Source organism: Crocuta crocuta, unplaced genomic scaffold (genome assembly GCF_008692635.1).
Source record: "Crocuta crocuta isolate KB4526 unplaced genomic scaffold, BGI_CrCroc_1.0 scaffold113, whole genome shotgun sequence".
Classification (NCBI taxonomy): domain Eukaryota; kingdom Metazoa; phylum Chordata; class Mammalia; order Carnivora; family Hyaenidae; genus Crocuta; species Crocuta crocuta.
In genome coordinates this window covers 4,721,734-4,746,278 of record NW_027530368.1, presented here as the reverse complement: position 1 = coordinate 4,746,278, position 24,545 = coordinate 4,721,734, and the positions used below count along the sequence as shown (strand labels likewise).

The window sequence follows — 24,545 nt, the reverse complement described above, 5'->3', positions numbered from 1 at the left end:
CGAGCCACGCGGGGAACCCCGGTGTCGTCACCACCCTCCTGCACTCGCCTTCCCGCGCTCTCCAGAAAAGACGCGAAGGTGGTGACGTGTCCCGGGCTCCAGTGAGGCTGCGCAGAAAGCGTCGACAACAGAACGTCCTGCAGCGCCGCCTGGTGGAAGAGCGAGCTGCCAAACCGGCCGGAAGCAGCGACGCGGGCGGGAGGGAAACGTGACTTACGTCACCTCGCCGAGGAGGGGGAAGGGGGCGGTCGGCACGTGACCGGCCCGCGCCCGCGGCGCCCAGGCGTCATTCTCTTTCTTTTCCACCTTTCGTGGAGTAATCTTTATGCCCTTTTTTTTTTTTAAGGGTATGACAGTTTTTTTCCGAACTTAACCAAAGTAATATTGTTCGTCAGAGAAAATTTGAAAACAAAAGGGAAAACGGTATGAAGAAAATGAGTACCATCACTACACGCACCCTTTCTTATTTAACTTGTAGCTTTTCTGTTAACATTAAACAAAACATCATTCCCGTCTCAAGGCTAAGTTAGAAAAACACGATTGAAGAGGAAGGGAGAAGTGCAAACAATAGGCAAAAAAGGGGAATAGATCGTATTTAGTGTCTTATTTAGCATGCACAGCATCCAGGTGAGGTCACCAGACCACAGGGTTGAATAATTTGCCCAAGGCTGTACAGTTAATAAGCGGGTGACAGAGTCGGGGTTTGAACCCAGGGCTTAAAATCTGAACATTAAGATGATGTGGGGGAGGACAGTTGAAAAAGTGCTGGAGAGAAGGGAGGAAAACCGCAGGGAATGTGTGTGGTTACAGACACGCTTTTTTACTTCTCAAACTGTGGAGTTGGAACCAGTTTGGAGGAGGAAGGCTAGTACCTCCATGGGTTCGAGCATTTTCGTGGGAGCGTACCATAAAGCAGCTCACACTAACAAACTGCCTTGGAACGCTTGGGTGCATGCTTGCTATTGCTGTAGCAGCAGCCACTGATTGCTTCGTGTCACCGACCCCTCTCCCATTAGTGGCAGTGAGAGGTGGGAGTCAGAGTACCAAATCAGGTACAGTACACATTAGGTCTTGCTACTCAGAGTGCAACCTGGATGGAGTCCAGCTGCATTTATGCAGTCCAGTACATTCTGCATCCAGTTTGAAGACACAAATGCAGAATTTTGTCATCAAAAGGGCGACTTCTAAATCAGAATATGCATTCTAACTAGATCCCTGGGTGATGCCTATGCATAAAGCACTATGGTAAAACGCGGTATCCTGTTCCCTCGATGAGGAAGATGGGAGGATAGAAAGATGTGAAGGGAGCTTGCAGAGCTGGATGGTGAGAAGGCAGGCAGACAGGGAGCAAGGTCTATAAGGTGTTTTTTTTAAAAGCATCCAGGGGCTCCTGGCTTGCTCAGTCAGTGGAGCAGATGATTATTGATCTCGGGGTTGTAAGAAGAAGAAAAAAAAAAAACACTTAAAAAAGCATCCAATAAGGAGCATCATAAAATATCACAAAATGTGAAAGAAGAAAACTAGGAAGCCAGAATCTGGGAGATTTAAGAAAAAAATAGAGAGAAATAAGCCAAGGGGGTAAAAAAGTTCAACTTGGAAAAATTCACCAAAAAACAACAACAACAACAACAAAGGAATTTTTCTCTGTGGCTAACTTTTCTGTATTGTATGTGATGTATACTTAAGAGGGTTCAGGTAATTAATTCAAAGGGCTGGAAGAGGGCAGCCCCTGCCCATTCTCTCACCTTCAGCAGATAGAGTGGGATTTCTGTTGGTTACTCTAATAGAGGGTAAGTTCTGGGCTCTGACATGGGAGAACCAGACACTGACAGAACAGTGCCTCTTAGATGACGTACACAGGCTGCATTCTGTAGGTGGCCAGAGCTAGGGGCCACCTACTCCAGTAGGGGACCAGAGTGTTTCCGTGTATGTGGGAGTATATGCAGATGTGGGCTGGAGGGAAGGGTGAGTGATTGGCAGACAGGACATAATAGGAATCAGTGAAAGACAAGGTGAACTTATGTGACTGTAAATTGCTGGGCCCAGAAGGCCACAGGGCTGATGACATCTGGTACCTTGAGAGAGCCAGGTGGCAGGCCTACAGACCTTCACTTATGTGGGTGGTTCTTGGAGTCAGATTTTCAGGAGGTCTCTGAGTGGGCTATCACTCTTCTAAGCTAGCAAGCTGTTGAGATGACAGCAGTTCTGGTAAAGCAGCGACATGATAGGTTAGAACAAAGTGTTCTGGATAGTTGTAGCAGGAAGTTGTTCTCGTGATGCCCACAACATTAGGGGTCCAGCTATTTTGTCTGGAGGAGTTAAGGCGGCATCCTTCTCAGAATTAATGTTGTCTAAGGATTGTCAGTCTGTGCAGTAAACAGATGGCTATGTGGACATGGAGGTTCTTGAGCTGTTCATTCCAAAATACAAATGGTGGCTTCAGTGTTGAAAGGCAGTAGCTGAACAGCCATCACCCAGAGATGGGAGATTCCTATGACTAATGGAGGTTTGCGGTGGATAGCAAGTGGGAGCATGAATGGATGGGGAGGCAGATATGTCATAGTTTAAAGAGCTTTTTTCCTGCTGGGAGTATCTGGGATCACCCTGGAGTGGTAGTGTGGGAGGAGTCTGAAATGAGGTCAATGCTGGTGGTGTCCCAGAGGCCTGGATTTTGAGAGTGACTGTAGTGCTCTTACTGGTACTCATAGGCCCATGCTTGATCTGTTAGAGAGGGTGCCAAATTACAGCTATTGGTCAATGTAACCCTGAACCCCATTCCAGATTTTGATGGACTCTGAAGGTGGGTTGGGGTGGTCCAGGGTAAAGATCTTAACACTTGAGTACCGTGCCTCTTTGGGTGGATCATTTGTCCCAGCTGTGTTTTATGGCCTTTGTGGGTATTCTCATCCATGGCTATAGTCAAGGACTGCTAGATCTAGGCATTTGCCTGTTAGGCATTTGCCTCACAGGTCTGTCAGAAAGCTGTAAGCAATGTCCTCAAAGTACTCAAGTTGAAGGATTTCCTGAATGGACCAACCACTGTTTCTTTGGGTGGTCTTCCTCTTCAGCAGGCTATGCTTTACCTAATCTCTCTTCTCCATATCTATACAAAACTATTCTCCTTTAAAGCCCAGTGCAAGTTCTAAGTTCTCTGTGGACCTCCTCAGGAGTTTCCTCAAGGAATTCCCCCACTGTCGAAACCATTGTGAGCTCTCCACACAAGCTATTCCCTCAACCACACAGGATAGACAACATTTAATTTGCCTACCCATGGCCCCCACCCCCTTGTAGGGGCACAGCTCCACTTTTACCAAAAATGCCCATCACAGTCTTTCTTGTGGGTCTTTGCCCTTTGGAGGAGAAAGAGAATAGAGCAGCCAATTCCACTCTAGTGTAAAAGTGCAAGTCATACTTTCAGGTGCCTGAATGAAGAGTCAGAATTCTGGCTAGAGGGAGCTGCTCTGTGAAGCCCCAGGAGAAACAGTGATGGGGCAGATGGACCTTGACCCCAGGGTTCCTGAGGCCTAGTTATACCCCAGTGCCACCCCAGGATGGCTGTCCAACCCAATTTTAGAGTCCACAAACCATTCATTCCCATTTTTGCCTGAGCTGGTTAGAGTTGGGTTTTTGTTACCTGCAGTCAAAAGAAAACCAGGAACCTCCTTTATGTGGATTTTTCTTATGTTCCCAAGGACAATGGATTACAAGGAATTTATATCAAAGTAACATAATAAAGTAGAAAGAACATGCCCTTTGCACTAAAATGAAACATTATTTTTAATGCTGTTTCCAGCAAGAAAAAGAGGCTGTTTCTTTAACTTAAAAGAAGGGGTAATGCCTAAACTCCAAGAATAAGGACTAAATGAGAAAAATGACTAGGAACATAAAAGAAAGCGTCTGGCATATAGGGAATGGTCACTCCCTTCTTTTCTCCCTGAAGACAGGCTACCACTTCTGTCTTTCAGTATCACCATTCTGTGATCAATGAACTCAGAAACAGGAACTGAATCTACCAGCTTCTAAATTATTAGAGAATAAAGAGGGAAATAAATATCAAGGGGACAAGTAATTAGAAGCATAATTTGAAATGTCAATAATCCCTTGATACCTGGGTCTCTTTTTCCTGTTTCACTATTAGTTAAATCTCCCCAAAGGCTTATAATTTTATAATCAGGCCAACATGAGATATACTTTGGAAAAACTAGTGACACTGTGCTTTTATTTGACAACAGAATAAATGGGCATGACTGGAACTCTGTCAGGATGGTCCTTAACATTCTGCCCTAACCAGGGTATTATTAACTTTCTGTTGGTGAAAGAAGTGCTGCTAACTTCTTAGAGAATCAGAAAAGGTTGAAAAAAACTCTAAAGGTGAGTTCTTTAAGAAGGAAAGATAGCTGATTTCCTTTTTGTTCCTTTAAAAATTCTAACCAGAAATATCACCCAATTTATAACGAAGACCATACACAGCAGCACCAAAAAGGCCATTTACAAGAGGAAGTTTTTTTTCAACAGAACCCACTTGAATGCGATGAGAAGTTACATCTGGGCTAAGAGCAGTTCACTAGGGAACAGGGCCATCTAAGTGCCTAACTAGTATTTAATATTGTCAAGGGGTGGGAATGTGCAAATTTAGCAGCAAAAGACTCTTGTTTTGTGTCAAGGAAAAGTGATGGTGGTCAGAGGAGCCAGTTCCAAGGGCTGGTCCAGTGGTGGCCGCTGGTCTTGGTATTCTGCCACATGACCGTTCCGGTGGTGACCGTACTCAAACTTGATCCGCAGCTCACCAATCTTGGATTGAGGAAGGATATCTGGAATCCACTCAATGATGAAAGGTGTTGGCTCCTTTTGATCTGGGGAAGTGTTGCCTGAAGACCAAAAAAAAAAAAGGAACATTGATTAGTACCATGCCAAAAATTTAAGGCTGGACAGATGTTATTCTGTTCAGTAATAAATAAATTAAAAAAAAAAAAAGGAGAAAAAATTTAAACAACAACAACAAACAGAAGAGAGAAATGGGGAAAAACAATAAGAAGAATCAAGGGAAGGGAAAAGTGATTACTGGTATATCTATGCAAATGAAATTTTCAGGGAACTGTCTGGCACCCTCAAATGAAATAAGACCCAGCCTTCATGGAAATAGAGCCAAAAGAATATTTTTTTTTAATAGTTTACTTTTATTTTTGAGACAGAGAGAGACAGCGTGAGCAGGGGAGGGTCAGAGAGAGAGGGAGATACAGAATCTGAAGCAGGCTCCAGGCTCTGAGCTAGCTGTCATCACAGAGCCCGACACGGGGCTCGAACCCACAAACTGCAAGATCATCACCTGAGCCGAAGCCGGACACTCAACCGACTGAGCCACCCAGGTACCCCGAGCCAAAAAAAATACTAAGGAGAACCCAGATTAAGAAGAAAAGATAGCTGGATGAGATTAAAAGGGAGACTAGCAAGAAAAGGGCAAGTTTCAAGGAAACCAGAAACAGAATTAAAATTACATGGTTCTAAAACATATTACAAACCCATAATGACCAAAGGAGTGTGGTACTGGGATATTAAATGAACAAAACAGAAAGATCCAAAGTGGACACAAATAGAACAGGAATTTAGCATAAGATAAAGGCTGCATTTTCAATTAGTAAAATTATTAATTTCAATTAGTAAAATACAAGTGTTTCTTATAATAGTGTGCATCAATTAGATAACTATCTGGAAGAAAATAAAAGGTGGCAGAATCGTACCTCATACCTTATATCAAAATAAATTCCAGAGGATCAAAGATTCAAACATGAAAAACTAAGGTTACAGAATGCTTTCAAAAAAATATGAAACACTAGCAGGGGCCAACTCTTGATTTTGGCTCAGGTCATGATCTCACGGCTCACAGTTGTGAGATATCTCTCTATCCTTCCCCCTACTTGTGTTCGCATGTTCTTTCTCTCTCAAAATAAATAAACATTTTATTAAAAAAAAAAAAAAAAACACTAGCAGAATTGAAAATAATAAAGTATGGGGCACCTGGCTAGCTCAGTTGACAGAGCATGTGAATCTTTTTTAATTTTTTTAATGTTTACTTATTTTTAAAGGAGAGAGAAAGAGAGACAGAGACAGAGCGTGAGTGGGGGAGGGGCAGAGAGAGAGAGAAACGGAGGAGACACAGAATCTGAAGCAGGCTCCAGGCTCTGAGTTGTCAGCACAGAGCCCAACAACAGGGCTCAAACCCACGAACCATGAGATCATGATCTGAGCTTAAGTTGGATGCTTAATTAACTGAGCCACCCAGGAGCCCCAGAGCATGTGAATCTTGATCTTGGGGTCCTGAGATCTCATGTTGGGCACACTGCTTACTTAAAAAAAAAAAAAAAAAAAAAAAAACAGCAAAGAAATTTTGACACTTGCTTTACAGCATGGATGAGTCTTGTAGACATTGTGGTAAGTGAAATAAGTCAGTCAGAGAAAGGAAAAATATTGTATGATTTTACTTACATGAGCTACCTAAAATAGTCATAAAGACAGAAAACAGAATGGTGGTTGCCAGGGATCAGGGGCAAGGTGAGAGTGGGGACTTAATATTTAATGGGGACAGTTTCAGTGGAGGAAGACAAAAAAGTTCTGGAGACGGATGGTGGTGATGACTGCACAACAATGTAAGTGGACTTAATGCCTGAGAACTATCCACTTAAAAATGGTTAAAATGGTAAATTATTTTATTAAAAATTTTCAAGTTTATATATGCAAACTTTTCATGCACAGAACAGAGTCTAAAAGGATATATACTAAAATCTTTTTATTTAGTGTTTATTTTTGAGAGTGAGAAACAGAGTGCAAGTGGGGGAGGGTCAGAGAGAGAGAGAGAAAGAAGGAGACACAGAATCCAAAGCAAGCTCCAGGCTCCCAGCTGTCAGCACAGAGCCCGCTGCAGGGCTCAAACTCATGAACTGCGAGTTTATGACCTGAGCCGAAGTCAGACGCTTAACCGACTGAGCCATCCAGGTGCTCCTAAAATCTTAATGGCAATGTCTTCTATGGTGCATGGGATTATAGGTGGTTTACCTTTCTCCTTTATGCTCTATAATGAAATCTATGACTTCTCTATAATGAATATGTATTACTTCTATTCTATTCTATTTATTTTTAGAGATTTTATTTTTAAGTAATCTCTACACCCAACATGGAACTCAAATTTACAACCCAAAGATCAAGAATCATGTGCTTCACCAACTGAGTCAGCCAGGTGCCCCTTATAATTTTATTTTAAAAGCATTCTTTTAAAGAAAACAAAACACTTTATTCCATGATGGCTTTTACAAGATGAATGCATGCATCTTTGTTTAAGGTCAAGATCCAATGTCTAAGACAGTTCAGTGCACATAGCTGCCCTTCAAAGGAAGATGTGCTATTGAAAGCACAATTTCACTTACCAACTTTGAGAAAAGTTTTTAATTCCAAAGGTCTCAGCACAGGTTGCTTTTCTATACGACCATAGGTTTCTGCTATGCTCTCTACTTCCACTTTAGGGCATTTAAACAGCTCATAAGTGCCATCCCGGTTCTGGATAAAACTCCGAGTGATTTCCAAGGGCATCTGGACATGAAGACAATATCAAGGTGAGAAAGGAAAAACTTTCAAAGACAACAGATCTTTCACTTATTCTTTTTTTTTACATTCAAATTAATAAAAGCCTCCTCTTGTATTTTCAAGTAAATGCTATCAAGAAATCTGCCTTTTCTCCTTTACATCACTCATGGCTTTCCTTTTTTCTCTCTAATTTAATTTGAACCCCAGCCAAACTATCTATGAACGGAACCCCTAACAACTTCATGGCTATGCAATGGCTACTGGCATAGACTTGCTCTCAAATCAATTTTATTCTCTTCCCTGCCTCTCTGCTAGCATGATTCCTCTTCTAAAAGCTCCATTGACAGCACCTACAGTTGACCTCACACCTTGTATGCTTCACACCGTCCTTGGGATTGAGGCAGAGAGAACTTGAACTGGTCTTTGACACTAAACAGCAGGGCATAGCCTGTTTCTCATCTGCAAAATTCAGTTAATACCAACACACGGTTGTGAGTTTGAAAGAGACGATGCAGCTAAGTAATGCCCAAACAGACTGACACTCCAAGATTATCAATTAGCTTTCTTCCTTCACTTGATGGTGCCTCCCTGAAACACTTAGTCCAGGCGAGAAGCTGTCTCTGTAACATCCAACATTTCAAGAGGTTCTTCAAGTGCCTTTAGTGCTAACACAGGCCTTTTCTAGGGTTCACGTGTAAGTTCTATAACTACCAAATAACTTACTGTTTCTCTGAATGTAACAATGCCTTGCAGTTAAGCTAATCATAATGTATCAAACCACACTATGCTGAAATTTATACAATATTCCATCACTGTAGGAAGGGAAAAACCTCAAATTTTCAGGATCTGCTTGAAAAATAAAATGTTTAAAAACGTCTAACATTCCCCTTGCAAAAGAGAACACCAAGTAACTAAGGGTCATTTTTCTAGTGAGAACTAAATTGCAGTTTGTGGAAAGGCATTTAATTGTGCTGAGTTCACTGACCTCACAAATAGTAGATCATCTGAAATCATTTATATACTTTCCAGCTCCCTGCCAGTTAATCCAGGGCTCACCATAGCTAGTAGGGGTTCATTATCTAATTCACAAGAAAAATGACCTCTGTTTTCTGACCCAAAGGCAAAGAAAAAGGATATTCCAATGTAAGATACTTTTTCAAATCACAGGGAATACCTATTAAAATCACAGTCAGAACTATACAGCCAGGAATATTTCTGAATAATCTTTTAGTATGAAAAAAAGGAATTCTCTTCAGCATCTATAACTCAAGGAACTGGTGCAAACGTACTTCCTGCACTTGTTTCTCTTTCTTCCCCTCTTTGCCCTCCTACTATTGTAGAAATACACTCTTACCTCTGGGGTGTCTAAGATTTGTTTAACTTGCAGGATGTTAGTGATATGCCAGGTATACTTGGAAAAGGTTCCCAGCGGCAAGGCGTCTTTTCGAACAAAAGCTTCAATGTAAAAAGAGAACAAGATTAGACCACCAAAAGATAACATTCTCTTTCATTGTATTTGTTACCCACTCCCCATAAAGTTCACTGCAGTGCTCTCCTTTCCTTATAGAATCTCAGCACTTTTAAAAAAGAAATTCTAGAGGCAAATCTATAATAGCTTGGCAGAAATGTGATATAAATCAAATGATACGGATTTCTGCTAACTGAGGTCTCTGATGCTTCTTTGAGATGCTACTTATTTTTGCCACCTTAGAAACTTATTTCTAGGGGCGCCTGGGTGNTACTTTGTTTGGTGTAGCTACACAACCAGGACTCCATTATAAGATGGCTCCTTACAGCTGCTCACAACTTTAGATATACCAGAGATCAAATTATAGCTCTTAAAAGAATTATGTGGAGTTTAAGCCAGTTACCGTGGTTGCCAACCTATTGCCTTGTCTGTAGGATTATAAAGCAGTTTTACCAAAAGGCCTGCAAAAAATAGCCAAGGGATGGGTTAAAATTAATGTATTAGGAGGCCTGAAGTTTAAGGTGACAAAAAGAATCAACACTGCCTCAGACAGATAAGCTGTGAAGACAAAGATTTTTATAGCCCTAAACAGTGATTCACAGCTTGTACTATCCAAAGATAGAATTAAACCTCAAACAGTCCCTATTATAATCATCAAATAACTACTAACTAAAGAAGTTGCAATGATGTCCAGCTATAGTTACTCTTGGGCTATTTACCAGTGAGCCATCCTTTTTTTCCTCCTTCTCTCTCCCTCATTTCCTCACTACCTAATATGTACCATGAAATTTCTAGTAGAAGATGTAATGGCAAACCAACAAATAAGCACCAGAGTAATGTAATTGTAAAGGGCTCCACACCTAAGTATTCCTCTAAAAATAAAATCTTCCTTGATCAAAATTGGGAACCATGAAAAACAAGTTTTTGGTTTTGATACAGACTGTAATATGCTTCCAAGAAGCCAGACCAAATGATGACTGGAGCCTGTAATGCTTTCGTTGAAATTGGTTCCCATCTAGAGAATGTCAAACACCCTCATTACACCTCACTGTCCTTTTACCAAGTTTGTGCTTTCTGAATCTTTCCACTAACTCTCAGTGGAATAAGTATGGTACATTTGAGGAGGGTGATCATTACTCCAAGAGCTGACTGGCTAAGACTTCATGTTCTGAGCATTGTGTTCTGAGCATTAGGACTAGAAGTCCTAATCCTGAAAATTCCACACGGTTTCTCTAAGCATAATTCTCTAAGGTCAAGACATCTATTGCTGCTCCTGAGGAAGTAATCCCATACCTGTGGTGGAGTTGGGAAGCCGTTTCTTTGCACTTCCTATAGATATTCTTTGTTGCAGGGCATCAAAAAAGGACTGAGGAATGTGGAACACCAGTGGCTCTGGTTTGCCTAGAGCAAATGAGAAGAAACTCATTTAGAGAAGCTCAGTAGGCTTTCTGACATGCAGGGAGAAGTGGAAGAAATGGAATTGGGTGGCAGTAATAACTAAAAATGCCACTGAGACTGCTTTACACAGAGGCAAAAAGAAGGCTTTGATTGACCTTTATGAGTCAAGCACTGTCACCAGCCCTACTCTTGATCCCTATTATGACAAATACAACAGACCCTTGTCATCTACCAAAGATAACTTTTCAATTCCCCACTTTCATAAACAGCAGCCCAGCCCAGACTTTTTCCCCTTTAAAGAGCATTTGAAATGAGATGCGAACAACGAGGCTGAGTTGAGAAGGTAAACTTGATTCAATCCTGCTCACTATCTCCAGGCATTTGCGATGTACATTCATGTCCAAGCAAAGTAACAGTAAGTTACCACTCAGATGGTCTGGGCCAGGGGTGCCACAAAGTCAGGATCCTGTTTATCCAACAAGCATCCACCTTTCTCTCTGAACATGATCTCTAAGAAGGCAAAATGTTTTGAAAGTACGCAACAAACCGCTTATAGAAACTTGTAAGACACTAGAGTCAACAAAAAGTCAGCAGAAATAGTGATCAGCAAAGGGGCTGAAAGAGTTTAGAGTTTTCTTTAAAAACTCTCCATGAGGAGGGTGCCTGGATGGCTCAGTGGTGGATCAAGTGAGTCCTGATCTCGGCAGGTTGTGAGTTCAAGCTCCATATTGGGTGTAGAGCTTACAAACAAAACAATACAAAGCCAAACACACACACACACACACACACACACACACACACACACACACACAAACCTGTTCCAGAACTACTACCTGGCTAGATACAACTTAGAGAATAGGGTGTTTTGTTTTTCTTTTTAATTTGAGAGAGTGTGTGTATGCACAAGAGTGGGGTATGGGAGAAGAGCAGAGAGAGAGAGAGTGGGAATCTTTTTTAAAAAAATATTTATTTATTTTTGAGAGAGAGAGCATGAGCAGGAAGGGGCAGAGAGAGGGAGACAGAATCCCAAAAAGGCTCTCCACACTGTTAGCAGAGCCTGATGTGGGGCTCAAACTCATGAACTATAAGATCATGACCTGAGTGAAATCAAGAATTGGATACTTAACTGACTGAGCCACCCAGGTGACCCTGAGAGAGAGAGAATCTTTATTTAATTTTATTTAAAAAAAAATGTTTATTACAGGAGCGCCTGGGTGGCTCAGTCGGTTAAGTGTCTGACTTCAGCTCAGGTCATGATCTCGCAGTCCATGGGTTCAAGCCCCAGGTCGGGCTCTGTGCTGACAGCTCAGAGCCTGGAGTCTGCTTCGGATTTTGTGACTACTCCTCTCTCTGCCTCTCCCCTGCTCACGCTCTGTCTCTCTCTTGCTCTCAAAAATAAACATTAAAAAAAGTTTTTTTTAATGTTTTATTTATTTCTGAGAGAGAGACAGCGTGAGCAGGGGAGGGTCAGAGAGAGAGGGAGACACAGAATCTGAAACAGGCTCCAGGCTCTGAGCTAGCTGTCAGCACAGAGCCCGACGCAGGGCTCAAACCCACAAACTGTGAGATCATGACCTGAGCCGAAGCTGGATGCTTAACTAACTGAGCCACCCAGGCACCCCCCAAAAAATTTTTTTTAATAAAATATTTATTTTTGAGAGCGAGAGAGTGTCAGAGCATGAGTTGGGAAGGGGCAGAGAAAGACAGAGGCACAGAATCTGAAGCAAGCAAGCTTCAGGCTCTGAGCTGTCAGCAGAGCCCGATGCGGGGCTTGAACCCACAAACCATGAGATCACGACCTGAGCCGAAGTTGGATGCTTAACTGACTGAGCCACCCAGGTGCCGAGAGAGAGAGTGAGAGAGAGAGGGAGAGAGAAAGAGAGAGAGAGACAGAGAGAGACAAAGACAGACAGAGAGAGAGTTTTAAGCAGGCTCCACACTCAGCATAGAACCCAGTATAGGGCTTGATCCCACAACCCTGGGATCATGACCTGAGCAAAATTTAAGAGTTGGACGCTGGGGCGCCTGGGTGGCTCAGTCGGACAACCGTCCGACTTTCGCTTAGGTCATGATCTCGCGGTTCGTGGGTTCGAGCCCTGTGTCGGGCTCTGTGCTGACTGCCAGCTCAGAGCCTGGAGCCTGTTTCAGTCTGTGACTCCCTCTCTCTCTGACCCTCCCCTGCTCACGCTGTCTCTGTCTCTCCTAGAAATAAATAAAAAATTAAAAAAAAAAAAAAAAAGAGTTGGACGCTTAACCTACTGAGCCACCCAAACATCCCAAGAATGGCTCTTAAAGAAGACTCTTAAAGATGGTTCAAAAGTCTTTTTATTTAAAAAAAGATTTTTTTTTTAGGTAGGCTCCATACCCAGTGTGGTGCTTGAACTTACCACCCTGAGATCAAGATGCTCTATCAGCTGAGCCAGCCAGGCACCCCTCAGATGCCTTTTCGAAACAAAGGTCAAACCAAGAAAAATAAAAATAAAAGGTTTTCTAGAAATCCATAGAAAGACTTTACATTCTTTCAAATGTTTTTGTATACTTTATTGAATGCAGAATGTCAATGGCAAAACTGTCACCACTTCTAAGCCACTAAAACAGTGTTATATGGGCAGTTTGGAAAAGTCACCATACAAAGGAATCTTAAAATTTTTCATCTTGAACTTAGATTATGGACTACATGCAGAGATCATTACTGGTCTAAAGGAAGTGCTAACTGACTAGAACTTAGATGATGTGATGCCAGGGCTTAGATGTACAAATTACTCTTGAAAGGCCCACATAAAACATACAGACTCATGGTCCAGGAGAGATGATGGTGACTTTGACAAAGGTAATGGTAATGGAGATAGTGAGAAAGAGTGGTAATGGAGAATGGGACAGAGAGGGACCACAGTGTGCATCTTACATTATTGTTGGTGTTCTATTTTTGATTTGGGGACGCGGGTTAATAGGTACTTATTATATTACTTCAAACAGTGAATAAATAATTTTAATAGGAAAAAGACCAGACTATTTTATTTTGTTTATTTATTATTTTTTTTAAAAGAAAGAGAGCAAGAGAGGGGCAGAGAGAGAAAATCCCAAGCAGTCTGCACGCTGTCAGTGCTGAGCCCAGTGTGGGGCTCAGTCTCACAAACTGTGAGATCATGACCTGGGCTGAGATCAAGCATCAGATGCTAAACTGAGTGAATACCCAGGCACCAAAGCATAGACTCCTTAAAACTCTTAATTTATTGGGGCGCCTGGGTGGCTTAGTCGGTTAAGTGTCCGACTTTCGCTTGGGTCATGATCTCGCGGTTCGTGGGTTCGAGCCCCACGTCGGGCTCTGTGCTGGCTGCCGGCTCAGAGCCTGGAGACTGTTTCAATCTGTGACTCCCTCTCTCTCTGACCCTCCCCTGCTCATGCTGTCTCTCTCTCTCCTAGAAATAAATAAAAAAAAAAAACATTAAAAAAATTTAAAAAAAAAAACTCTTAATTAATTTCATGTTTCTAAAAAGTAACTTCTGAAGTTTTATTTATTCTAAATATAAACAAAATTAAACATGAATTGCAAGACCTCCATTCTTGTCTCTTCCCTCACTGTGAAGCCATAACTACTATAATCCTTCAAAACTCATTTCCTATTGAGTGTCTCCTTTTGGGCTACTATTCACTTTGGGGTGTCTTATCTATTTATAAATAATTTTTTCAAGTTTATTTATTTATTTTGAGAGAGAGAGAGACAAAGAGAGCAAGTGGGGGAAAAGGAAGGGCAGAAAGAGAGGGAGAGAGAATCCCAAGTGGGCTCTACTCTGTCAGTACGGAGCCTGCCATGGGGCTTGAACCCACAAACCATGAGGTCATGACCTGAGCCGAAACCAATAGTTGGATGATCAACCTACTGTGCTACCCAGGCACCCCATATTTATTTATTTTTAAAGATTTTATTTTTTTATAACTTCTTTTTTTTAATGTCTATTTTTGAGACACAGAGAGACAGAGCAAGGAAAGGGCAGAGACAGAGGTAGAGACACAGAATCTGAAGCAGGCTCTGGGCTCTGAGCTGTCAGTACAGAGCCCAATGTAGGGCTTGAACTCATGAACTGTGAAATCATGACCTGAGCTGAAGTTGGTCACTTAACTGACTGAGCCACCCAAGTGCCCCTACAGATTCTATTTTTAAATAATCTCTACATCCAACATGGGGCTCAAACTTACAATCCCGAAATCAAAAATCGCATGTTCTACCAACAGCCAGCCAGGCGCCTGTTTCATTTTTCAAATGATAATCATAGGGGCGACTGGGTGGCTCAGTCAGTTGTGTCCAACTCTTGACCTCGGCTCGGGCCATGAGCTCATGGTTCGTGAGATGAAGCCCCCCAGGTGAGGCTCTGCGCTGACAGTGTGGAGCCTGCTTGGGATTCTCTCCTTCCCCTCTCTTTCTGCCCCTTCCCTGCTCGTGTTTTTACTCTCTCTCAAAATGAATAAATAAACTTAAAGATTAAAATGAAAATCATAAACTGCAACATATACAGCAAAGAACATTACAATTATATGAGGTCTGCAAATATGCTGTGAGGAGTGTTTGAAGACCTGAGATGTATCACTTGGAGAAAAGAAGACCTGTCAGGCAGCATGACAGGTGAGTGTGCAATGATAGGGACTATCCCTTAGAAACAAAAACAGGACTACTCCATGTGGCTGGAGTGCATAACCAGAACCAACGGGAAGTATCAGATGCAAACATTTCCACCTAGTGTGAGGAAGACTTTCCTCACAGCTCTCACTGTCCAACAATGTTATGGGCTGCCTCAAAAAGTGGTGAGCTCCTCACCACTGGACAAAGCCTGGAAAACCAGCCATCAAGGATGTTTTTAAGGCAATGGGCCAAGACTGGTTGGCTGGTCCACCTCTGAAATTGCTGAGGTCGCATGAAGTTATCACAATCAACCCAAATCCAGCCTGTACTCTCCATTCTTCCTTAATATGTCTATGTAATTTTATATAACTGTCTTAGTGTCACATATTTAGATTTTTCTCTAAACGTTTTCCTCCCTTAATCTGATTTTAAGTTTGCAAGTTAGAGTGATCTCCTAAGGCTTTGGTATCTCTTTCACCTAACACACATCCATATATGTGCATGCCCAGGCAGGCGTACCCCAAGACCAAGGCCATCTACCTTTACTGATTATTTACTGCTTGTGCTCTTCCATCTCTAATTTCATTTTGCTAGTCCTGTGTTTTAATGATGTGATTAGTCCTTCATTTTATTTAAATCGCTACTTTCTTGTGGCCCAGTGCACCCTGGACTGAAGCCTAATTACTTTTCCTCTCAAAACAGAATAGAACTACTATTTGCAATGACATGGATGGAGCCAGAGAGTATAATGGTAGGTGTAATAAGTCAGAGAAAGACAAATACCATATGATTTCACTCTAATGTGTAATTTAAGAAACAAAACAAAGAAAAAAAGAGAGAGAGAGAGAGACAAATCAAGAAACAGACTCTTAACTATAGAGAACTGATGGTTACCAGAGGGGAGGAGAGTGGGGGGAATGGGTGAAATATGAGATGGGGATTAAGGAATGCACTTGTAGTGATGAACACCAGATGATGTATGGGATTGTGGAATCACTATATTGTATACCTGAAACTAATATAACACTGTATGCTAACATATATATATATATATATATATATATATAAAACATATATATATATATATATACTGGAATTAAACAAAAAACAAAAACAGAACAGAACTACAACACAATGACTCTAATTCTCCTACTTTCAGCAATGGCTAAATTGGGTGACCAATACTTACCATCAAACTGATAGTGCATGGTTTGATGGATGCGTTCTGTGACGCTGGCCAGCCAGTCTTGGAAGGATAAGGTCACTTGGGCCTCATCTAGCAGCTGACCACAGGCTAGGATAACAAACAAAAAAACTTTTCAGTAATTTTTATGTTTTTGGTTTTTTTTTTTACAAAAACAACAGTTAACTGAAGTTTGAAAAAGCTGTGGATTTTGTACAGAAAAGAGCAACAAGCTGAATTTAAAAAAAAAAAATTAGATACATTAAGTGAAATGGAAAATTCTAGGATTTTTAAGAATTCATCTAGAGGGACACCTGGGTCGCTCAGTTGGTTGAGCGTCTAATGCTTGGTTTGGGCTCAGGTCATGATCTCATGCTTCGTGAGTTCAAGCCTAGCATCGGGCTCTGTGCTGACTGCACAGTACCTGCTTGGATTCTCTCTCTCTTTCTCTCTCTGCCCCTCCCCTGCTCGCTCTCTTTCTCAAAATAAATAAATAAACTTAAAAAAAAAATCCATTTAGGAAAAAAGAAGTGAAAAGCTGTGAGAGACTGATGGGTTTAAGCTTATTAACCACAGAAAGTTTGTAGCCTTTCAACATTAAGCTGCAAATTGAAGAAGAGCCTGGCTGGCTCAGTCAGTGGAGCATTTGACTCTTGACCTTGGGGTCATGAGTTCGATCTCCAGACTGGGTGCAGAGATTACTTAAAAATAAAATTTTTGAAAAAAAAAATAAACTGCAAACTAAAGCATGGCTTGTATAATGGTTGCTTTAGAGAGCTATAAAATCAGGAGATTATGATGCCATAACTACTATTCATTTGAAACTAAAATTTTCATTAAGTAAATGTATATAGTGATAATTTGGATGAAAAGCTATTTTATTATATTTTATTTTCCCTTTGTACCAAAGGAAGTGATGAAAATCTGTTAAAAATCTTCTACCTGATGTTTCCGATTTGTTTACTCCTTGACCTGCCAAGAACATTTATTCCTGGAATATGTCAGTTCTTAATTAATTGGTTAATTTATGTGCTGATCTTCAAAACCAGAGTGTGAGCGTAGGGATGATACCTAGTTTTTAATCACTCAGCCATAATATATGAGAGTTAAGAAAATGTTGATCTCCAAATGTACGGGCTTAATTATGCTGAGTAGAAAAGTAAATATATGGGTTATGTTCAAATTAAGCCATTTTGTCTCATAAGTTCAGAAAGATAGCCACGCTACCGCTTTTAGGTATGTTTTCAAACCGCATTTTTTTTTTCTTTTAACACACGCTGACTCGTTTTATTTATTTATTTTTTAAGTAACCTCTCTGCCCAACATGGGGCTCGAACTCACGACCCTGGGATCAAGAGTCACCTGATCTACTGACTAAGCCAGCCAGGTGCCCCAAACTTCAACTCTGGAGAGCAGATTATTTTTGCCTTTCTCAACAAACATTTATCACTGCAGAATTATAAAATATGTTTCTTCTTCAACTCTGAGGCTCCATACCAACTGCATGTGGGTAACAAGCCACAAAGGGAAAATATCCTACAGAACGTGTGCTGCCAAAACGTGCAGGCATCTTTGCTGCGTTTGTCATTAAAAAGACACGATTTGGGTCTGAGTATGATTTGAAACGAGTGAAAGAGAACAGACATCAGCCTCAGTGCCTGCTAGTGTTTACCTCAGCACTCTTTGGGTGATAACATGCAACATTTCTTTTGATTATATTGCTTTGGGCTGCTTCAGGAGGATTTCCCACCTCTTTGGCCTACTCTGGGGAAGGGAAACTTACCCTGCCTTTTTAATGAAGAAGCAACCACAGGCTTTTTCAGGCCACTTTTCCTTAGATTACTGCTCACTGCATCCTGAGGCAACAGTGAACTGTTCGTCTGTGCACCTAAACCACACATCAGTATAGTGATTTAATCATTTAATAATATGTTTGCAGAATATAAATCGATTCTATATTAATTTCTCAAGAATCTAAAACATATTAAAACGTCTTTGCTAAGGTCTAAGTTAGCTTCAGCTTCTAGAAGGAATTAACATTACCATTTATACATAACATTTTAAGTTTTATATGCTCTTTACAGGAAATTGGGACGTGGGTGTGGACCTAGAAGTGAAAAGAAGAAAAAAAAATTCACCTACTGCTCCCACTTCTCAATCACTATCAATTTTCTGGTGAACTACCAGAAAGAGAGTGTGTGTGTGTGTGTGTGTGTGTGTGTGTGTGTGTGTTTGTGTATGGCTGATTTCGCTGGTTTGGTGATTTTAAATAACTGTGATTATCCCAGGATCACCAAATTTAGCACACAAAAAAATTCTGAATTTCAAATAAATGAATAGTTTTTAATATAGGTATGTTCTAAATATTGCATGGTACATACTTATACTAAAAATTATTTATTGCTTGTATGAAATTCAAATTTAACTGAGCATTCTATATTTTATCTGAGTTATCTAAACATTTCTTTATAATAATTTTTATAATTGTTTATAAATTCTTAATCATGATTTTTAATGGCTGCCTAATATTCTATAAAGTTGCTTTATCATGGTTTCTTTAACTATCCCTAGTGGTTGGCCTTTATTTGTTTCTAATTTTTCAATATTACAAATAATTGTAAAATTAACATCTGTGAGCAAAATGTTTTCCCTGTATCAAGGATTATTCCTTAAAAAAAGATTATTTATAGGGGCACCCGGGTGGCTCAGTCGGTTAGGTGTCTGACTTCAGCTCAGGTTATGATCTCACAGTTTGTGGGTTCGAGCTCCGCATCGGGCTCTGTGCTGACAGCTAGCTCAGAGCCTGGAGCCTGTTTCAGATTCTGTATCCCTTCTCTCTCTGACCCTCCCCTGTTCACGCTGTTCTCTCTCTTTCAGAAATAAATAAAACACATTTAAATTTTTTTTAAAAGATTATTTAGAATCAGGACTACTGAGTCAAAGGATAAGAACTTTTTTTTTTTACTTTCATGTTTTCTTGGGAAAGACCAATAAATAAACATTTAACAGTTTCTGCTCTATACTGCTGCCAAAATTACTTTTCAAAAACAAAAATACCCATGTCACTTTTTTCTCCATCTTTCTCCAACATCCCAGCATCAAAACTCCTGTGCATGACCATTTGACCCACCTCCAAAAATACTCCCTCTACCCACAAAAATGTTCCTACTCACATGTGTAGACTGGTAGTATTTTTCTTTTGTTTAGAGTCTAGGACTTTCACCACTTATTTACAAGAGCACTTCACTATTTTCATATTGATTTATATGACTCCTTAACTGCCACTGGTACATTTACGTTAAAAGAGAAAAAAATATATATATGATGCCACATGTTGAAAATCCAGATAAGAAACTATACTCTTAAATTAGTGCAGAAGATATAATTAGCCATTGTCACAAATTTTTAAACACACTCTAAGGATGGAAATTTCATAACACTATCCTACGCCAAATTAAGGTGTAAAACTGGCCCAAATGTTTAAGGGATAAATAACATATACAATAGGGGCACCTGGGTGGCTCAGTCGGTTAAGCATCTGACTTCGGCTCAGGTCATGATCTCACAGTTCTTGGGTTTGAGCCCCACGTCGGGCTCTGTGCTGACAGCTAGCTCAGAGCCTGGAGACTGTTTCAGATTCTGTACCTCCCTCTCTCTCTGACCCTCCCCTGCTCACACTGTCTCTATCTCTCTCAGAAATAAATAAAACATTTAAAAAAAAAATAACATATACGATAATAAAAGGAGGATCTGGTTGGATCTTATACTTGGCCAAAAGAACCAACTCTTTTTTTAATTTTTTTTTTTTTAATGTTTTATTTCTAGGAGAGAGAGAGAGAGAGACAGCGCGAGCAGGGGAGGGTCAGAGAGAGAGGGAGTCACAGACTGAAACAGGCTCCAGGCTCCGAGCTGGCAGTCAGCACAGAGCCCGACGCGGGGCTTGAACCCACGAACCGCGAGATCATGACCCAAGCGAAAGTCGGACGCTCAACCGACTAAGCCACCCAGGCGCCCCCAAAAGAACCAACTCTTAACTGGACAAAGAATCATCAATGAGGGCTAAAACTTTTTTTAGGAAACAAACTTAGCAAACGTTATTTTTACATTTGCTAAGATTTGGTGAAATACATAAAATACAGTAAAACAATCTCTAAAAGACAACACCACCAAACAAATGAAACAGCTGCTCACCAGGTACTTCATCCTTCTTCCTCTTCTTTGGCTTAGAGGCAGTAGACTCACAAGCTGATACTGTCGATTCAGAATGGCCACCTAACTGGGGCACAATAACCTCTTTAAGACCTAAAATATAACAAATGTCTTAGTTATTAATACCATCCAAGGGTAAGTATGGGACCCTACCTAGAGAGCAATTAATTCATTAAAAAATTTTTTTTTAAAAATATTTGTTCATTTTTTGAGAGAGAGAGAGAGTGAGCATGAGTTGGGGAGGGGCATAAAGAAAGGAAGGCACAGAATCTAAAGCAGGCTCCAGGCTCTGAGCTGTCAGCACAGAGCCTGATGTGGGGCCCAAACTCACAAACCTTGAGATCATGACCCGAGCCGAAGTTGGACGCTTAACCAACTGAGCCACCTAGGGGCCTTGAGAAAAATTAACTTATAAAAAACAAATTATGGAGTGGCAGCCTGCTTTAAAATGATATCTATTTATTTATCTGTTTGTTTGTTTGTTTATTTACGAGAGAGAGCATGCACACAAGCAGGGGAGAGGCAGAGGGAGAGGGAGAGAATCTTAAGCAGGCTCCACGTTCAGCATTGAGCCTGACATGGGGCTCAATCTCATGAGCCTGCAATCATGACCTGAGCTGAAATCAAGAGTCGTAGGGCACACATTTGACTGAGCCACCCAACCCCCACTGAAATAATTTCCTGTAAAGAATCCCCAACATATAGGTCATTGTTCATGGACCGTTAACATGATAAAAGACTCTACAGAAAATAAACTAAAAAGTTGGGAGTTGCTGCCACCTAAAGATCATTAAGAAATGAAAATAAAAGGCAACTATAAGATAAAACTATGTTAAAAACCACAAAAAAAAAAAAACCACAACAAAAGACGAGGTGCTAGTGTTCCTCATCTTCAAAGATTAAGAAACAAGCAAGCAAGCCAAAATAAAAGTGTTTGTTTGTTCCTTGTTTTTATTAACATAGAGCCTCTGTGAAAGAGTTAAAAAACCACAACAAAAAAAGGAAGGTTGACGTTTGCTTGATTCATTGTCTCAGTGAAAATGCCAAGTCTCTTGATCATTAATTTCAGCCAGCCAACCAACCAACCAACCAACCAACCAACCTTTCTGCAAGTGTGCTTACAGGGATTAAAAGAAGGAATGCTTTTCATTTGAATTATCTAGCAACTGCTTCTGAAGGTTGCTAGGACAATCTCCAAATGCCATCAGGGAACTCTCTCCTTGCCATTTTAGAAAAACAGAGTAACTGTGTCAACACACCACCTACCGCTGGAATCAAAATTTAGGAAGTCTGAGAATTCCTGAGCCAATGTCTCGTCACTGGCAAAGGCACAGATGCAAGCAAAGAAATGAATACACCTCTGGGCCACCTCATCCTTGGAGGCGTTCGACTTATGCGACTTCAGAGCCTGGCAGGAGCAGAAGAAGCGGCGCTCGGGCAAGCTTTTGGCACTGATTTTCTGCACAAAGGATGTATGCAAGTACCCCAAACTATGCTTCTGGCTTGCCTTGCATTTCACCACCAAAATGTTTTTAGTAATCCTCTGTACCAGGGGACCTGTGGGCTCTGTGGCCAGCTGCCAGATGGTCTGCTTGGTTTCTGGGGAGGCCTGCATTGCATTCAGGACTGAGCTTTTCAGAGTCAGAGGGGTGGCTTCTGCCTGGCAGTTCACTGCCAGCTTGATGTGCTGACACTGATTTTCCACAACACCCTGGGTGGCAGCTTTCAGGCAGGAGGGGACATAACATCGTCCGGAACTCAGCTGAGTGATGATTGTCCCGTCCACTGTCTGGATTGTCGTCTCTGACACACCTAGCTCCACAAAGCATCGGTGATCGGGGCCCCGGTCTCTTTGCCGCACCGAATAAACCTGCAGATCAGAGCCTGTTATGATTTTGACAGCTTCAACACTAGGCTGCTTCCGTGCACCATAGCGGAATATGGTCCCACATGTCTTGTTCTTACAACTCAGTCCCCGGGTTCCATTGTATGTGCCGCATCGGGGACACTTTCTGATTCCCCTCAGTGTGGCCTTCCCCAGATCAGACAAGAAAGCTGGGACTTTAGTCCTCAAAGAGTTTGGCTCCATTTTTCAAAGGCCCTAGAAAGAGCAACAAACCCATCAGCATGAATACACATTCATACCTACATACATACCAAGTTAAAAATCATTTATAATATTTAGTACAGAAAGTAAAATGTAAAGAAATTATCTATCATTTTCCAATTGTACCCTCATAACAGAACACTCACTTAAGCCATCAAGCAAAAGGGGAGGAAATCTTGCCTTTCATATCATTATACATTTTTAAAATCCAAACAACTAAAGCACTTCTCCAAGTTCAATACTGTTTGTTTTTTAAAACATTTTTTAACGTTAAAAAAAAACTCTGTCTCTGACAGAGAGACAGAGTGTGAGCAGGGGAGTGGCAGAGAGAGAGGGAGACACAGAACCTCAAGCAGGCTCCAGGCTCTGAGCTGTCGGCACAGAGCCTGACACAGGGTTCAAACTCATGAACCGCAAGATCATGACCTGAGCCGAAGTCGGATGCTCAACCGACTGAGCCACCCAGGCACCCTGGTTCAATACTGTTTTATACAACAACCTAGATCAGTTAACCTGATCTTTACATGCACAGATGTTTAATCTGATTAAGAACCGGAGAATGGGAGAGAGGAATTCTTTCCTTTCCACCATTTCCCACAAAAACCAACCCTCTCCTACCTGTATCAGCTGCCAGCACATCCAGAATACAGTGTAACCTGAATCCATAAGACCTGAAAGGTGTTTCATTAGTTTAGTATGATCATAGAAGACAGGCAAAGACATAATCATTTGCAGAGTAAATGATACTGTTTAACCCAAAGTCTTTTGAAGTTTGAACTCTATGGTGTAACAATGCAGACATTCTGCCTCCCCTTTCTTGGCCAGCCAATGGCAACACCTTGCCCAGCGTTCCAGAGTCGAAGAAGATTCCCAGCTGCCCTAAGAGAAGATCTTGGCAGTCTATAAGTAAAACAAGAAAAAATGTTAAAGTTATACAAAGTGTATGAGTCTCTTCTCTTAGAATAGGAATCTAAGTCTTCCATAGATATTTGAAAAATATTTGACAGAAATTCTAATGGAAATGCTTATTCTGTACTTTCAATTTAAAGCAGGTACACCAGTGCTAATGTCACTCATTACACAGGGAGTTGTCAAGAACACGGAGACCCATGATATATAATTGGCCAAATACTCATCCTTAATTATAATGCATTGCATCTTAGAGTGCTTTATGCTAGTCAAAGTGCTTTCACATTATTTCATTTGAACCTCACAATACTAGGATCTCATTTGAGCCAAACTACCACCATACTTTTCACATGAAAATTAAAAAGTTAAGTAACTTGGGGCACCTGGCTGACTCAGTCAGTAGAGCATGCGATTCTTGATCTTGGAGTCATGAGTTTGTGCCCCACACTGGGCATAGAGATTACTTTAAAACCAAACCAAACCAAACAAAACATGGCTCAGCTGGTTGATCGTCTGACTCTTGATTTTGGCTCAGGTCATGATCTCACAGTTCGTGGGATTGAGCCCTGCGTCAGGCTCTGAGCTGACAGCACACAGCCAGCTTGGGGTTCTCTCTCTCCCTCTGCCCCTCTCCCCAACTCACACCCTCTCTCTTTCAAACAAACTTAAAAAAAAAAAAAACAAACCTAAATAAAATGCTAAAAAACCTTAAAAATTTTTTTAATGTTTATTTATACTTATTTTAGAGAGAGAGAGAAATAGAGAACAAATGGGCAGAGAAGAGACAGAGGGAGACAGAATCCCAAGCAGGCTCCATGCTGTTAGCAGAGCCTGAAGCGGGGCCTGAACCCATGAACTGTGAGATCATGGCCTGAGCTGAAACCAAGAATTGGATGCCCAACCAACTGAGCCACCCAGGTGCCCCTAAAAAAACTTAAAAAAAAATTTTTTTTTAATGTTTTATTTATTTCTGAGAGAGGGAAAGAGACAGCATGAGCAGGGGAGGGTCAGAGAGAGAGGAAGATACAGAATCCAAAACAGGCTCCAGGCTCTGAGCTGGCAGTCAGCACAGAGCCCA

At 41.2% G+C, this 24,545-nt stretch overlaps 1 protein-coding gene across 5 annotated transcripts in view; it reads right to left on the bottom strand.

Annotated features, from left to right (window-relative positions):
- Positions 1-4,191: 4,191 nt before the first annotated feature.
- The window catches only part of CUNH2orf42 (chromosome unknown C2orf42 homolog), a 34,044-nt gene continuing 13,690 nt past the window's right edge, over positions 4,192-24,545 (bottom strand). For 4 of the 5 annotated variants that reach the window (XM_077766345.1, XM_077766347.1, XM_077766346.1 and 1 more), the window contains 9 exons: positions 23,177-23,458; positions 21,718-22,552; positions 20,434-20,544; positions 18,026-18,130; positions 16,249-16,353; positions 10,337-10,444; positions 8,930-9,030; positions 7,419-7,581; positions 4,192-4,868 (listed from right to left, as the gene is read on the bottom strand). In XM_077766345.1, the coding sequence (XP_077622471.1) occupies positions 4,660-4,868; positions 7,419-7,581; positions 8,930-9,030; positions 10,337-10,444; positions 16,249-16,353; positions 18,026-18,130; positions 20,434-20,544; positions 21,718-22,540 (1,725 nt within the window). In that variant the 5' untranslated portion in view covers positions 22,541-22,552; positions 23,177-23,458 and the 3' untranslated portion in view covers positions 4,192-4,659. The remainder of the gene's footprint in view (positions 4,869-7,418; positions 7,582-8,929; positions 9,031-10,336; positions 10,445-16,248; positions 16,354-18,025; positions 18,131-20,433; positions 20,545-21,717; positions 22,553-23,176; positions 23,459-24,545) is intronic. The other variant, XM_077766349.1, reaches the window with a different exon arrangement.